Raw genomic sequence first — 15,006 nt, forward strand, 5'->3', positions numbered from 1 at the left:
GTCTATCTTATTCACGATCAGCCATTGCTTTGTTATGAGAAAGAGTCTATCTTAAACTCATTTAGGGGAGAATGGAACTCAGTGGATAAAGACGTTTATTGACACCCTACTAATTCCTTCACATCCTCTCTTGATTTCCTGTCCACAATAACTGGGAGCTTTGGTGGCATCAGGGTTCTGTTTGGTCTCAATAAATATTCCTTCCTCCTTTCAGATTCTCAAACCTTTGCCTCTGATTCCTGGTCTTGAGTCAAGATATTATCAGCCCCTCATTGCCTTGGAGAGATATTTCTAAGTTCCTTTTCTCTTCCCACTCATGCCCTCCTTTTTCATCTCAGACTTTCCTGACAGGCTTTTCTGATGGTCCAGCTGCATACAAAACATGTTCAAAAATCTCTTCTCCTTGGGTAGCTCTGTCAGGCATCAAGGCCATTGTTGGCCATATTCTAAACCCTGCTCAGCCCACATACATGAGACAGTCCCAAGAATAATTCACCCATGAGTACATGAGTGAGCTGAGATGCAAACAGAACGAGCTGTAGTTCATCCAGCCATCCAAGCAATGTGTTCTAAGTTCCTCCACATTCGGGATACAGATGCCTGGCATACCTGGTCCCATGGAGCCTCCAGGTTACAAGAGAACAGGCAGGAAAAGAAACAAGGGGCCATTATTCGGTGTGAGTGGTGTTTCTGAAGGGAAAAATCTAGGATGGGCCTTCAGGGGCATGAATAAGGGGTAATATGCTATGCTAGGATACTAACCTATGCGGGGAGGTCCAAAAGAGCTAGTCCTGAATCCCCCATCAGAGCTCAGCAGGTGGCTGCTCAGCAGAAATCTACTCGGCCACGCCTCTACTCGGCCACGCCTCTACTTGGCCACGCCTCTACTCGGCCACAGTCGCATCAGCATGAGTATGAGGAGCAACTTCTGCCTCCCCTTTGTGTACAAATATTGCAGGTGTCACATCACTGACAAATTGTATACATGAAGCACCTTGCCTGTCTACCTGCTCCTGCTCAGAGTAGTCCAGGGGCAGAACACACGGACCTGGCTGAAGAAACAAATCTTCCAAACAGCTGCGTTTACTGCTTCTGAAGTTTTCCGTTACACAGCTTTATCTTGACAAGTGATGACTTTCAAGGACTATACGTTCTGAACACTTGCTTGAGTAATCCTTGCAATGTGCACGGCCGGGTTTCTCACTGCCTCCTTGCTACACTTTCTGGAGTGGGGCGAGTGTAGTCAATCTTGCCAAGCAGTTGGGCCTTTGCCATTTAGAAGCATTTTATTTACTGACTGATCTGCGCAGTCTAGAATTTGTGACTAATCAAACTGCGTTGCTCTTCTTATGGGAGATCACATAACTCTTCTAGATGAAAGAAATTATGAGTATGTGTGTCTCTGTGCGTAGGTGTGTATATATACGGATGCCTGCAGGGGCCAGAGTGAGCATTGGATCCCTTGGAGCTGGAGTTCTAGGTGTTTGTGAGCTGCCCAGTATGGGTGGTGGAATCTGCCTTCTGGGCCTCTGATAAAGCAGCTCGGCCTCTTAACCACTGAGCCATCTTTTTAGCTGCCACATACCTTTTCCAGGGTTTGCTGAATTTTAACACTTGCCTAACATGTGAGAAGCTTATTTTGTTGTCTGTTGTTTGTTTTTGAGACAGGGTCTCACTGTGTAGCATTGGCTGGCTTTGAACTCAGAGGTCCACCTGCTTCTGCCTCTTGAGCACTGGAATTAAAGCTGTATATCACCACCATGCCTGGCTGAGAAGCTCAATTTTTTTAAAGATGATTTTGAAATGTAATAAATGACACCAACATGAGACAATCTGTCCCATTAAAGTCTTATTTTAGTGACCTCAAATGTTCTAGGAACCTGGCCATACCTGTTACTGTATTCCATGCTGGTGAGCCTACATATATATATATTTTTTTAAGATTTATTTATTTATTATATGTAAGTACACTGTAGCTGTCTTCAGACACTCCAGAAGAGGGCGCCAGATCTCGTTGCGGATGGTTGTGAGCCACCATGTGGTTGCTGGGATTTGAACTCTGGACCTTCGGAAGAGCAGTCGGGTGCTCTTACCCACTGAGCCATCTCTCCAGCCCCCGCCTACATATTTTTATTCTTGCTTAAGTTGAAGTCTCTAGCTTACATCTGATTACTAATAGTTTCTGTGTCTGAGAAGGACACTTGTGTTGATGAAAACTTAATTGAAAAGATATCAAGGTTGCTGATACCTGTACTCCCAGAATTTGGGAGGCCAAACCAGGAGAATTACCATGGGTTTGAGACCACCATGGGCTACATAGGAAGTATCAGGGCAGCTTGGGCTATGATGTGAGTCCCTGTTTCCAAAACAAAAACCAAACTTTTTTTCTTTAATAAAAAAAAAAAAAAGACATTGGTACAGGTGAAATAATTCAACAAGTTAAAGCCTTTGCTGCTAAGCCTGATTTCCTGAGGTCACTCTCGAGGACCTATGTGGTGGGAAAGGCAATCAATGACTTTCACAAATTGTGCTCTTAGTGCCACATCCATGACATGGCACGTGAGCACCCACACAGTCAAATAAATAACAAAATGGAACATAAAAAAGACATCAAAGCAAATGCAACCTAAAATTCTCCCACTTTTCTTCTGGAAGAAATCATATGGGGTGTTTGTTTGTTTGTTTGTTTGTTTTGGTTTTGATTTCATAAAATAGAGATCAGAAAGTAATTTCAGAAGCCTGGAAAAGTAACCCTACAACTTATTACACAACTTACCTCTAAATTACTAAAGTGGAAACTACTTCAGCCTTTTGTTAAGTGCACTGTTAGATTCCAGATAAACCCAACGGGTTGACTTCTTCAGTACCTGAACTGTGGCTACCTTATCATCCATACAGAAATATTCTATCCTGCACACGTAAGCCTTTGTACAAGTGTTCTAGTTTTGGATTTTGAGGTCAATGCAATGCATTCTTTTAATTGATAAACATGGGGTTTGTGGTAGTAATAACCAATGTACACACTAATGTCCTTTTAGATGTTATTGATAACATGGAATCTTCCATGTTTCTCACCCTCTGCCCCGTGTGTGTGTGAATGTGTGTGTGTGTGTGAATGTGTGTGTGTGACCTATACATCAAACAGTATACTACTAAAGGAAAATGAATAGAATTTCCTAGAATGAAGCCAACTTCTATCACGTGAATAATAATTTATTTCTGTGTTGACCATACTTGGCATCAAAACCATTTTCTCCAGCATTTGGATTTGTTTTAAAGTGAACATTCAAATGCTTTCTGAAACCAGATGCAGTGGCTCATGTGATCAGTCCCAGACACTTGGGAGGCTGAGACAAGAGGACGCTTGAGCAACACCATAAGACCCTATCTCAATAAATAAGTTTAAAATGTTTCGTGAGATAAGATGCCAAAATTTATGTATTTCAGAATGAAAAACATTACCTTCAAATTATCTAAAATTAGAGGTAAGGATCCTAGGTCTATCAGAAATGATAACTGCATACGTTGGCATTACTTGCCATCAGCATAAGGGCCACTATGGAGGTTTCTTCTTCTTTTTTTTTTTTTTTCTTTCTTTTTTTTTTTTTTTTTTTTGGTTTTTCAAGACAGGGTTTCTCGAACTAGCCCTGGCTGTCCTCGAACTCACTCTGTAGACCAGGCTGGCCTCGAACTCAGAAATCCGCCTGCCTCTACCTCCCGAGTGCTGAGATTAAAGGCGTGCGCCACCACGCCCGGCTGGAGGTTTCTTATTTACATTGTCTCTACTTTGGACACACTAATAATAAGTTAAACTGTAAGTATAGTCATACTGGAAAATAAGTTTTTGTCAGGATGAAATCTTCAAAATCAGTGAACCACTAATTTGTATTTTCTTCATTTTCAATTTTATAATGTATTCAGTAAATTAATAAATCACAGTGGTGATTATTCTGTTTGTTCTACTTCCCAACTTAGATGTATTTTTTTTAGCTACACAAATCTTTACACATCCAGTATGCGTAAGGTACAGAAATAGATTAAGTAATCAATACACCCAATCAATACACTCTTTCTACTTTTTAATTAAGTAATTAATTAATTCAAAGCTTGAACTTGTAATCTTCCTGCTTCAGGCTCAGAGCGTTAGAATTACAGGTGTTCACTACAACACCCTGATTTAATTTTTGAAAATTATTTATGCGTGTGCCCAGTTTTCATATTCTCCATGAGTGTGGAGTTTCTGCAGAGGCCAGCAAAGTGTGTTGAATCCTGTAAACTTGGAGTGGCAGATGGTTGTGAGCCACTAAGTAGATGCTGGGAATCAAACTGGATCCTCTAAAAGAGCAGCCAGTGCTCTTAACCACTGAGCCATCTTTCTAGCTCCTTAATTTAAAGAAAATTATTTCTATTTTTTGAGGTTATAATTACATTATTTCCTCTTCCTTCTCCCCCTCCCCCAACCCTCCATATGCTCCTCCTCCTTCTCTTTCAAATTCATGGCTTCTGTTTTCATTAATTGCTATTACATACATATATGTATAGCTTCTTAAGACTAAAATATTAATGTTTAAATTCAAAGTGTTTTCTTAAGGATTTTTAAATAAGCTTTAAGTCATCTGATTTTGTTTGCTTGTTTTTACATTTTAAAATCTGGTTTAATTTAAAAGCCAGTTATCTGTTTTCACATTATCATTGTTAATTTTTATCATTCCATAGCTGTGAGGTAATTGCTGCCCACATTTACAAGGGTTTGCTTAACTATAAGACTGGATTTTAAGTAATAAGTATCTGTTACAATCTGACCAAGTGCTTTCTAGAATTTCAACTTATTTAGTCTCCCCGACCCCAGTCTCTTTCTTCCTCCTCCTCTTGTCTTTTTCTTCCTCCTCCTCTTCCTTCTTTGAAACAGAATATACCTTTTATGACAGCAATCCTCAAGATGAACTGGATGCTGCAGCAGTTGCCCCCTTGGGTTTAGGTGCTGTTCCTTCATAGAATCCCTATCTGAGTCTTGAGTAGACAATCTTTAGGTGTCTCACTGCCTAGTAGTGTTTCATCTCTTAGCCTTGGCACTTCAGGTATACTTTCTTTTGTGCTTGGCAGGGTAGCCACATTTGCCACAGGTCGACTTCTGAAAGTGGTAGGCCTTAAAGCCACAGTGACAGCTCACTGACTGCTTCTTATTGGGATGACGTCATCTTAAAGGATATCACTCCATTCATCATCTGGCTTCTGCCACTGAGATCAAAGAGCCCTACACATTCTTCTTAAAATAAATTTTAATGTGTGTGTGTGTGTGTGTGTGAGAGAGAGAGAGAGAGAGAGAGAGAGAGAGAGAGAGAGAGACTGTGTGAGTGTATGCCAAATATGTTGGTGTCCCCAGAGGCCAGCAGAAGGCATCAAGGGCCCTGGATCTAGAGTTTTGAAGGGTTGTAAGCTGCCCAGTTTGGGTGCTGGGAACCAATGCCAGTCCAGCAGAAGAGCAGAAAGAACTCTTTGTTTGTTTGTTTGTTTGTTTGTTTGTTTGTTTTCATTTATTGCCTTTTAAGAAAGGATTTCACTGTGTAGCCTTGGCTGTCCAGGAACTCACATTGTAGATCAGTTTGGCCTCAGACTCAGAGATCCACCTCACTAGTCCTGGGAGCAAATTCTTGTACAGTCAGCTGCGTATTACTGTTTCAGATCAGACACATACATTAGCAACAGCTGTTGTAATACCAGTTGATAGTCATTTCTATCTTTGGTCCTTAGGCTTCTTGAAAATATCCCCTCCCCCCCTTAAAAGTATCCCCCCCCCCGCAACATATACACCTCAAGTTAACTCTTTGCTTCCTGCAACGTGTTCTGCCTCTGAAGGTGAAGAAAGCCGTTTTCCTGCATCTTAGCTGGGTGCAGGTCATGCAGTGCAATTGTGTAACACTCTCAGGCCTTGGCTGCAGCAGAACCTAATGCTTTCACACACAGATGCAACCCACAAAGAGAAATAAACCCTGAGGTGGTTTCTCTCTTTAGGGTCCTGGTTCACTTTTTTTTTTTTTTTTTTTTTTTTTGAGACAGGGTTTCTCTGTATAGTCCAGGCTGACCTGGAACTCACTCTGTAGACCAGGCTGGCCTTGAACTCAGAAATCCGCCTGCCTCTGCCTCCCGAGTGCTGGGATTAAAGGTGTGCGCTCAGATAGGTTCACCATCCTTACCCCAGCCCTGGCTTTCCTGCATCACAATGAAGGGGGCAGTGGAATTTCCTTTCTATTTCTTGCTCTAAGTCCTTTTGTTGCCATCTTCCTTAATGTTCCTTTTTTAGGTTTTAATGGTAAAATACAAAGACCAGGGTCCTGATAGATGGATCAGTAGTCAAGAGTCCTGGAGGTCCTGGGTTTGATTCTGAGTATCCACATAGCAATTTACAAACATCTGTAACTCCAGTTCTAGATAATCTGATGCCCTCTTCTGGCCTCTAAAAACACCAAGAACACATGGTACACATATACACACATGCAAGCAAAACACCTATATGCATAAAATAATAAAAATTTTTACAATTCTTTGTCTTAACCATTATATTTACTAGTGTTACGTATATTCACATGATTGTACAATCAATCCTAAGAAGATTTTAATCTTCAAAATGTAAACAGCCTGGGGAGAGGACTCAGTAAAGTATTTGCATGCAAGTTTGAAGACCTGAGTTCCACTTCAGCCCCCACGTAAAAGCCTGTATGCCTAGATGTGATCACAGCATTGGGAGGGCTAGCCTAGTGAGCACCAGGTTCAGTGACAGACCTTGTGTCAAAAAATAAAAGTGATTGAGGAAGAGACCCAGTTGTCCACCTCTGGCTTCCACATCCACTCATACAGATGTGTACACGCACTCCCCACAACACGTACACAGAATGTGCATGCACACACACAAAACCCAACCCCTGAGACTCAATACCATTAAACTCCTCCCCGACTTTGTAGCCTCCAACAAACACCATTCTCCTTTTCTAAGGGTCAGGCTATTCCAGATAATTCAGGTGAGTGAAAACAGGCAGCATGTGTGTTTGGGTGACTGTCTTACTTTGCTCAGCATAATGTTGTAAAGGTTTATTCCTCGAGGTGGGATAAGTCAAACTCTTCCTTTTTAAGACTGAGTAGCAGCCCACTGGGTATGAGTGCTGCATCTTGTCTATCCATTGATCTGCCCGTGGGTGTGTCTGTTACTTTCACCTTCTGGCCATGGTGATTAATAGCATTGTAACGGAGAATGCAGACATGTCCTCAGGAACCTGCTTTCCCAGGGGACAAAAGCCACATGATCTCACTTGTGTAAAATCTAAAAAGGAACTCATTGAATCGTTTAGAATGGTGCCTAAGAGTGGCTTATGGGAGAAGGGAATGGAGAAAGGGGAGATGTTAGCCAAAGGCTCCGGGTTCCTGTTAAGCAGAGGAACATGTTTTAGTGAGTTGTTACAGAGCATGGCAACTGTAGTTAATAATGAATTGTCAAACAAAAAATGACTCAGCCATTAAGGGCACATGCTGCTGCTGCTGCTGCTTCTTCTTCTCCTTCTTCTCCTCTTCTTCCTCCTTCTCCTTCTTTTTTCTTCCTCTTCCTCCTCCTTCCATCCTTCTTCTTTCTTCTTCCTCTCTTCCTCCTTCCGTTTTTTCTTCTTCTTCTTTATTTGAGACAGTTAATTATTTGTAAAAAATGGCTCAGTGATTAAGGGCACCTTCTTCTTCTTCTTCTTCTTCTTCTTCTTCTTCTTCTTCTTCTTCTTCTTCTTCTTCTTCTTCTCCTTCTCCTTCTCCTTCTCCTTCTCCTTCTCCTTCTCCTTCTCCTTCTCCTTCTCCTTCTCCTTCTTCTCCTCCTCCTCCTTTTTTGTTTGAGACAAGGTGGGTTTTGTGTGTGTGTGTGTGTGTGTGTGTGTGTGTGTGTAACACTCGCTGTCATGGAATTCACTCTGTAGACCAGGCTGGCCTTGAACTCAGAGAGCCTGACCATCCTGGATATGGTCAGGGTTACCTGCTTGAGTGTTGGGATTAAAGGCCAGCAGGGAGAGAGGTTTTACTGCAGCAACTGCCCCAAGCAGGACTTTCTGGGGTTGTCTTTGGACTAAAAGACTAAATGTTTTCAGAATGGATTTGGTGATTGGTACTCAAAGGTTGCAACATTTTCTCATGATCATGACATCCCACCGATGTGGAAGTAGTGTGTTAAAGGCCCTAAATGGCAGAAATGTGTACACATCAGGCAAAGCCTTTTTTTTTTTTTTTGGTCAGAAGACAGATTAGACTGATTCTGGGCTCTCAAATCCATTCTTTTATACATCAGAAATCCTGACCTATATGACCAAATACACAAAGTAGCTTCATAGAGATGGGTATGTGATAGCATAAGTCACTTGCTTGGAGACTACAGAACCCAGAGAATGATATTAAACCCCCTGGAACTGCAATTACAGAGGGTTATGAACCACAATGTGGATGCTGGGAATCAAACCTGGGTATTTTGGAAGAATAGTAAATATCCTTACCCAATTAGTGATCTCTCCAGCTTCCATGCGATACTTATATTTCGATTTTCTTAAGGACTGAATTCCAGGGCATTGCTATGTTCTACCATTTTGTCATTTCACCATTTCTGAATTGCCTATAGTTCATGGTCACTGTTAACCTGCTCATTATCCTGTGAAACACTAACTCCTTGGAAAATAGCAAAAAAAAAAAAAAAAGTTCCAGAATTCAAGTGATACCTTGGAAACAGGTAGAAAAAACTAACTCATAATGAATTCTGTACCTCCCAGTAGTCCAGAACCATCAGCTCAATGCTCTGGTGGAAATTAAGAAATCAAGAGGTTCTTACAAGGATGGGGGGTTGGGGGCGGAATCGGAGGTGATAGCTAGACTAACGCCACCTTTGTCCCCCACGTGCTCCATGGACAGAAAAGGGTAACTGGAAGGCCATGTGCACACAAACCTCTTTACTCTGTTAGAAGTTTCATCTTAGCTTGTGTTCTCTTCTCACATAGGGCTACCTGGATGCTGGTCCAGGAGCATGACATTTCACAGAGCCTACCAGTGACATGCTCTGATATAAACTAGAGCACCGTGAGCCCCCTTAGCATGGCAGAGGCCTCAGGATTTTCTCTAGACATGTTCAGGCCCTTTGCAGGCATTGGCATATTTTAATTTCAAAGCTCAGAACAATAGCACAGACTTCTTTGTTGTTGTTTGTTGTTGTTGTTGTTTTCGAGACAGGACTTCTCTGTGTAGCCCTGGCTGTCCTGGAACTCACTCTGTAGACCAGGCTGGCCTCAAACTCAGAAATCTGCCTGCCTCTGCTTCCTAAGTGCTGGGATTAAAGGCCTGTGTCACCACTGCCCTGCAGCACAGACTTCTTAACGTTTGACGTTAGACATTTCTCTGACCACATGAAACCTGTTCTTCAATGTTAGAGCAAACCCATTAATTTCATATTTATGCAAGACTCCAGTCCACACAGATGCCATCTTCCAACTCCTTCCGTTCCCGGGAAGTAGAGCCCCATCTTTGGTGTTCCTGTCTCCTAGCCACCTGTGTAGCCCCTGTTCTTTCCTGCCTTCTTGACACTTCTTTCTTTCATCTGGCACTTTCCTTTATCTTTTCAATGGTTTCAAGGGGCTTTCCTTGGATCACACAGGGAAGATTTTAGCTCTCTTCTCTGGCTTTAGTCTGAGCATTTCTGCTTTTCTCTTACATCTTTACCTTCACCCTAATATTTTATTTGTTTGTTTGCTTATTTGTTTATTGTGTGTGTTTGTGCACACATGGCACAGCGGTGTATGTGGTGTTCAGAGGCAACTTGTGGGAGTGAGTAATCTCCTTTCACTATGTGGGTTTATCAGGTTTCGTAGCAAAGGGTTTTTTTTTTTACCCCCTGAGCCAGGTCACAAGCCATCATCTTGATATTTTTGCTGAAGCAATATCTTTTGCCACTTTTTAAAGAGGTTGGGAAGACAGTGGTCTGTTCCATGGGCTCAATTCTCCCACTAATGCCTGTGGAAGCAAAAATACCTGCTGGACTGAACTCTTTTTTTTTTTTTTAAGATTTATTTATGTATTATAAATACACTGTAGCTGTCTTCAGACACTCCAGAAGAGGGAGTCAGATCTCTTGTGAGCCACCATGTGGTTGCTGGGATTTGAACTCTGAACCTTTGGAAGAACAGCCGGGTGCTCTTACCCACTGAGCCATCTCACCAGTCCCTGGACTGAACTCTTACTCTGAGCCTGAGAGACAGTAAAGAGGTTAAGGAGTGGGGTTTTCCAGAGCGCTGGGATCTCAACTGCAAAAGCTGAAGCCTGGTTTCCAACTAAGCCTTTTCCCAGCCTGCACCTCACCATACACTGGCAAGCCCCATCCCTAGTCTAGAGGCTTACTTTAGTACAGAAAGAAGCCAGATCCTAACAGTAGGTCCACTGGTTTTTACTTCTCAATCCCAGCTTTCGGATAGTGCTTACAGAGGTCTGACTTGGAAGATATACACCTAATCCCCAGTTCAAATCCAAGCCCCTCTAACTCTGCTTCTGAGACACAGGCTCAGTTTACAATCCCATCCCTTTCTCTGTCACTCCCACAGGCAATGTGGGTGCATGGAAAGATCACTTGCTCTCAGCTGATCGTCTAGGTCTACAGACAGAACGTGTTCTTCCAAAGCATATACAACAGAGGAGAAACGTAACCCGGGAGAACATGCCAAAGATCAGGTTACAGGGCGCAGAGAGGGCCCTGGAAGCTAGGCAAGGAGATGGAAAGGGGGTAGATCTGAGGATTAGGAAAGGGGGCTCGGGGGCTCAACAGGCACGTTGGGAAAAATGCTCATGTTAAAAGCTCAGAAAAGCAAACTTCCTCTGGGTTCTTTGATTAAGTTTGGTGTAAGGATCCACCACTCCAGAGCTAAGTGTCTCTTAAGGCTAAGACCGTACACTAGGAGAGCTGTTTTCCATGCTCGGTTTGTTTATTTTGTTTTGTTTGTTTGACAGAGCTCTCCTTAATTTGAGCAAGAAAGGGCACTGATTTGGCCATTGTCATGAAGCTGACCAATAAGGCCATGGTCAAGCATCCCGCCCTCCAGCATGCTGAAAGAGTCTCCAGTAGCATTGCCCAACTCTTAACAAAAAAAGGTCCAAATAGAACACGATATGTAGAGGGCTCTGCTCCCCACCCCCACTCCCACCCCCAAAACGTTTAAGACTGTATCCCTCCTCACAAGAGCAGCAATGAGTGTCTGTGAGCTTCTTCAGGGCACAGGTGTTATGATGGAAATTTCAGTTGAGTTTCTTCCCTCGAGATCTGCCTGTAGGTCACTCTGCCCCTCAAAGAGACCCAGCAAAGAGACCCTAAATGCCTTCCCAGAACTAGACTGGTTAACCACCTTCCCAAGCTCCTGAGGCGACTCTGGGGAGTCTAAGAACACTTAGGGTCCCTAGGTCATTTGTGGCTTTGTCTCCAGAGGACCGGAAGCTGTTTGTGGGGATGTTGGGCAAGCAGCAGGGTGAGGAGGATGTCAGACGTCTGTTCCAGCCCTTCGGCCATATCGAGGAGTGCACTGTCCTGCGGAGTCCGGATGGTACCAGTAAAGGTGACCTGAACTGCCCCCGGGATTTCCCTGGGATGACCCTTTCTTAGCTCTGACCTCCGCAACCGAGTCATTCCATCCTTCTCTCCTGCACCAGGCTGTGCCTTTGTGAAATTCGGGAGTCAAGGGGAAGCCCAAGCTGCCATCCAGGGACTACACGGTAGCCGGACAATGACGGTGAGAGCTGGGGATCTGGGCTAAGGGTGAGGCCACAGGCTCTCAGTGTCCCAGGGCAAGGGGAAGGCACTGGACTCTGAACACAGTCAGGTCATCACACCCTTCTTCTACACAGGGCGCCTCCTCCAGCCTGGTGGTTAAGCTGGCAGACACTGATCGGGAGCGCGCGCTGCGAAGGATGCAGCAAATGGCTGGCCAGTTGGGTGCCTTCCACCCGGCACCGCTGCCCCTCGGAGCCTGTGGCGCCTATACCACTGCGGTAGGTAGCTGGCCAGGGTGGGCGGGAGATGCGGGTGGGGAGGTAGGACCCAGTGGCAGTTGCTAGCCTCTGAGGCCTCTACCTTCCTTCCTCAAGATCCTACAGCACCAGGCAGCGTTGTTGGCCGCAGCGCAGGGTCCCGGGTTAGGCCAGGTGGCCGCGGTGGCCGCCCAGATGCAGCACGTGGCAGCCTTCAGCTTGGTGGCTGCACCGCTGTTGCCTGCGGCAGGTAAGAGACCCAAGAGACTAGAGCCATGGTTGGGATAGCTAATAAAGTGCCACTCCTGATTCTCTTACCTCCACCTACAGCCAATACATCCCCTGGTGGCAATGGCCCTGGTGCACTCCCTGGCCTTCCAGCGCCCATGGGAGTCAATGGATTCGGCTCCTTAACCCCCCAGAGCAACGGACAGCCAGGCTCTGACACGCTCTATAACAACGGGGTTTCCCCTTACCCAGGTGGGTCACCATACTCACTGACCCAACCCACCTGGAAACGGAGTGGGAAGAGACGCTTTCCAGGCGAGGACCTGCTTGGGGGGAAAGGATTGCATCTTCCCAGCTGCCTTTCTTAGTGGTCCTCCACCTCCCACACTCCCACTCAGGGTCTCTCCCCTGGTCCCTGTCCATCTGCCTTCATCGTGGGCCTTGGGCCCCCTCTCTCTCCAGCCCAGAGCCCCGGTGTGGCTGACCCCCTGCAGCAGGCCTACGCTGGGATACATCACTATGCAGGTTTCATTTGGCACTGCCCGGCCCGGGAGCGTGGGTGTTGGGTGTTAAAGGGCCTCGGAGAGAAGTAGGAGATTTGAGGGAGGGTTAGGCTCTGTTCCAAGGAGTCAACCCTTCCATTCTATTCAGCCCCAGCTCCAGCCCCAGCAACCAGTCTTGGGACAAAGATTATGGTGAACTGGGTTGAGTCTGTCAGAGCTGGCCAGGCAGATGGGGATCTGTGGGGAAATGGCTCCTGGGGGTCACTGCCTACTCCCACCTCTGTCTCCAGCAGCCTATCCCTCGGCCTATGCCCCAGCGAGCACAGCTTTTTCCCAGCAGCCTTCAGCTCTGCCTCAACAACAAAGAGAAGGTGAGGGACTGAAAGCTGGAGACGAGGGTTATTTGGAGGGTATTCCTCAGGGTTCCTCTCCTGAACAAGCCTGCTACTGTTCCACAGGCCCCGAAGGCTGTAACCTCTTCATCTATCACCTGCCTCAGGAGTTTGGGGATGCAGAACTCATACAGACATTCCTGCCCTTCGGAGCTGTTGTCTCTGCCAAAGTCTTTGTGGACCGTGCCACCAATCAGAGCAAGTGTTTTGGTGAGCTGATCCATCCCTGTGCCTCAGCTTTTTCCCAGCAGCCATACATAAGCCTTAGGGGCCATACCATACATAAGGCTTCCAGAGACTGAATGTTATGGGACAAAGTATGGGCAAAGCAAGCCTTATTTCGGATCACTGGAGAATCTTGGGTAACTAGAATGTGAGAGATCAGGAAGGTTTCAGCTTTTGGAGTTTATCCGGAGCAGGTGGAGTCTGGGTTTGGAATCGAGAGATGCCTCCAGCCCCCAGCTGCAGCTCTGAGGCCAGAATAGGAGGAGTGGGGCAAAGAAAGCAGTGAACCCAAACCAGGGAAATAGTCTGACCAACTCACCATCCCTTCCCCACACCAGACTTTCTTCTCACCCTGCCGGGAATCACACCTTTAGGAAAGATTTGCCTCTGTTAAGCTATGCACACATACATGTTCACATATTTAAGCAATGAGAAGTTACACATGTGATGGTCCCAGGATGGAGATTAGAAAGAGAGTCTGGCAAGCTGGATTCCCAAGTAACCTGTCTGCCCACACCCTCCAGGGTTTGTTAGTTTTGACAATCCAACCAGTGCCCAGACCGCCATCCAGGCCATGAATGGCTTTCAAATCGGCATGAAGAGGCTCAAGGTCCAGCTAAAGAGACCTAAGGATGCCAACAGGCCTTACTGATCTGAGCTCACTGACCAGTCACAGACAGGTAAGTTCTTGATGGATGTCAGGCAAATGGGTCCCAGGTCACAAGACCCTGACAGCTTTATGACACTGGGGGGTACTGCCCTCTGAGAATATACAGGAATAAAGAAAAGAGCCAGGGTCAAGGGTGACAGTGACTGAGATTCTTTCAAACCAGAGTCTAAGATGAATTAGATAACCCTGATGTTTCCACAGTCTTGGAGAGACGATTCCTAGGAAAATTTAGTCCACTCTAGTCTAGCAAAGGCTGCAGTTTGAATGAAGAAGAAAAGAGCTAGTGAGGAGATGAAGGGAGAGAAGCAGGGTCCTCAAGAGCTAGAACTACAGTGCTTAGTGGGCGACAGGCTGCGAGGTGACAAGGCCCAGGTCCTGCAACCTGGAGAGATGTGCTGTCCTTGCAGGCCCTCTCCACCTCAGCTCACTCAGGCTGCTCCAGAACCTCTGCAGGGCATTGGCAACAGTGATCTGCCTAGGATCTAGGCAAGGGCTGGCCAGGATGCTGCTCAGAAGGGAAGGCCTGACAGCAGAGATGGGGGGGGGAGAGATGGGGGTGAATGGGAAGGGTGAGGGGGTGGGGGATGGAGTCGCTCTTGTCTTACCCTCTAAGTGACATTTCCTTTCTCCCGTCTCCTTATGAATTAATACCCAACAACAGAAACTGAAGAATGAAGAAAGGAAACAGAAAAGCACAGAAATGCTGGAGAGGCCCTTCCGGAAGGAGTGGCGGCAGACGGAGGTGGATCGGACCCAGGGCTGGCGCCTGGGGCTCAGGCCACTCATCATGTGGGTTGTTCCATGGAGTGATCAGGCTGGCAGGGCAACCAGTGCTGGCTGAGGATCGACTGCTCTAAGGGAACCAGCAGAGGGCCTCGGGGGTGCCAAGGGCTTCTCAGCAAGGGAAGCCCAGACTTACTTTGTTCAAAATCATATCATTCCTTAGTGTTTAGGGACCAAAGGACTATTGCTT

The 15,006-nt window shown here is 45.7% G+C and overlaps 1 protein-coding gene across 2 annotated transcripts in view; it reads left to right on the forward strand.

The window, feature by feature from the left end:
* Positions 1-15,006, forward strand: part of Celf6 (CUGBP Elav-like family member 6) — a 28,121-nt gene extending 13,115 nt beyond the window's left edge. The window contains exons 4-13 of one of the 2 annotated variants that reach the window (XM_021171844.3): positions 11,475-11,603; positions 11,698-11,777; positions 11,893-12,036; positions 12,133-12,265; positions 12,346-12,495; positions 12,706-12,768; positions 13,037-13,117; positions 13,205-13,348; positions 13,888-14,043; positions 14,695-15,006. In XM_021171844.3, the coding sequence (XP_021027503.1) occupies positions 11,475-11,603; positions 11,698-11,777; positions 11,893-12,036; positions 12,133-12,265; positions 12,346-12,495; positions 12,706-12,768; positions 13,037-13,117; positions 13,205-13,348; positions 13,888-14,015 (1,052 nt within the window). In that variant the 3' untranslated portion in view covers positions 14,016-14,043; positions 14,695-15,006. The remainder of the gene's footprint in view (positions 1-11,474; positions 11,604-11,697; positions 11,778-11,892; positions 12,037-12,132; positions 12,266-12,345; positions 12,496-12,705; positions 12,769-13,036; positions 13,118-13,204; positions 13,349-13,887; positions 14,044-14,694) is intronic. The other variant, XM_029482021.2, reaches the window with a different exon arrangement.

The sequence above is a fragment of the Mus caroli genome, unplaced genomic scaffold (assembly GCF_978045245.1).
Source record: "Mus caroli unplaced genomic scaffold, Mus_caroli_1 scaffold_11, whole genome shotgun sequence".
In the NCBI taxonomy this organism is placed as follows: domain Eukaryota; kingdom Metazoa; phylum Chordata; class Mammalia; order Rodentia; family Muridae; genus Mus; species Mus caroli.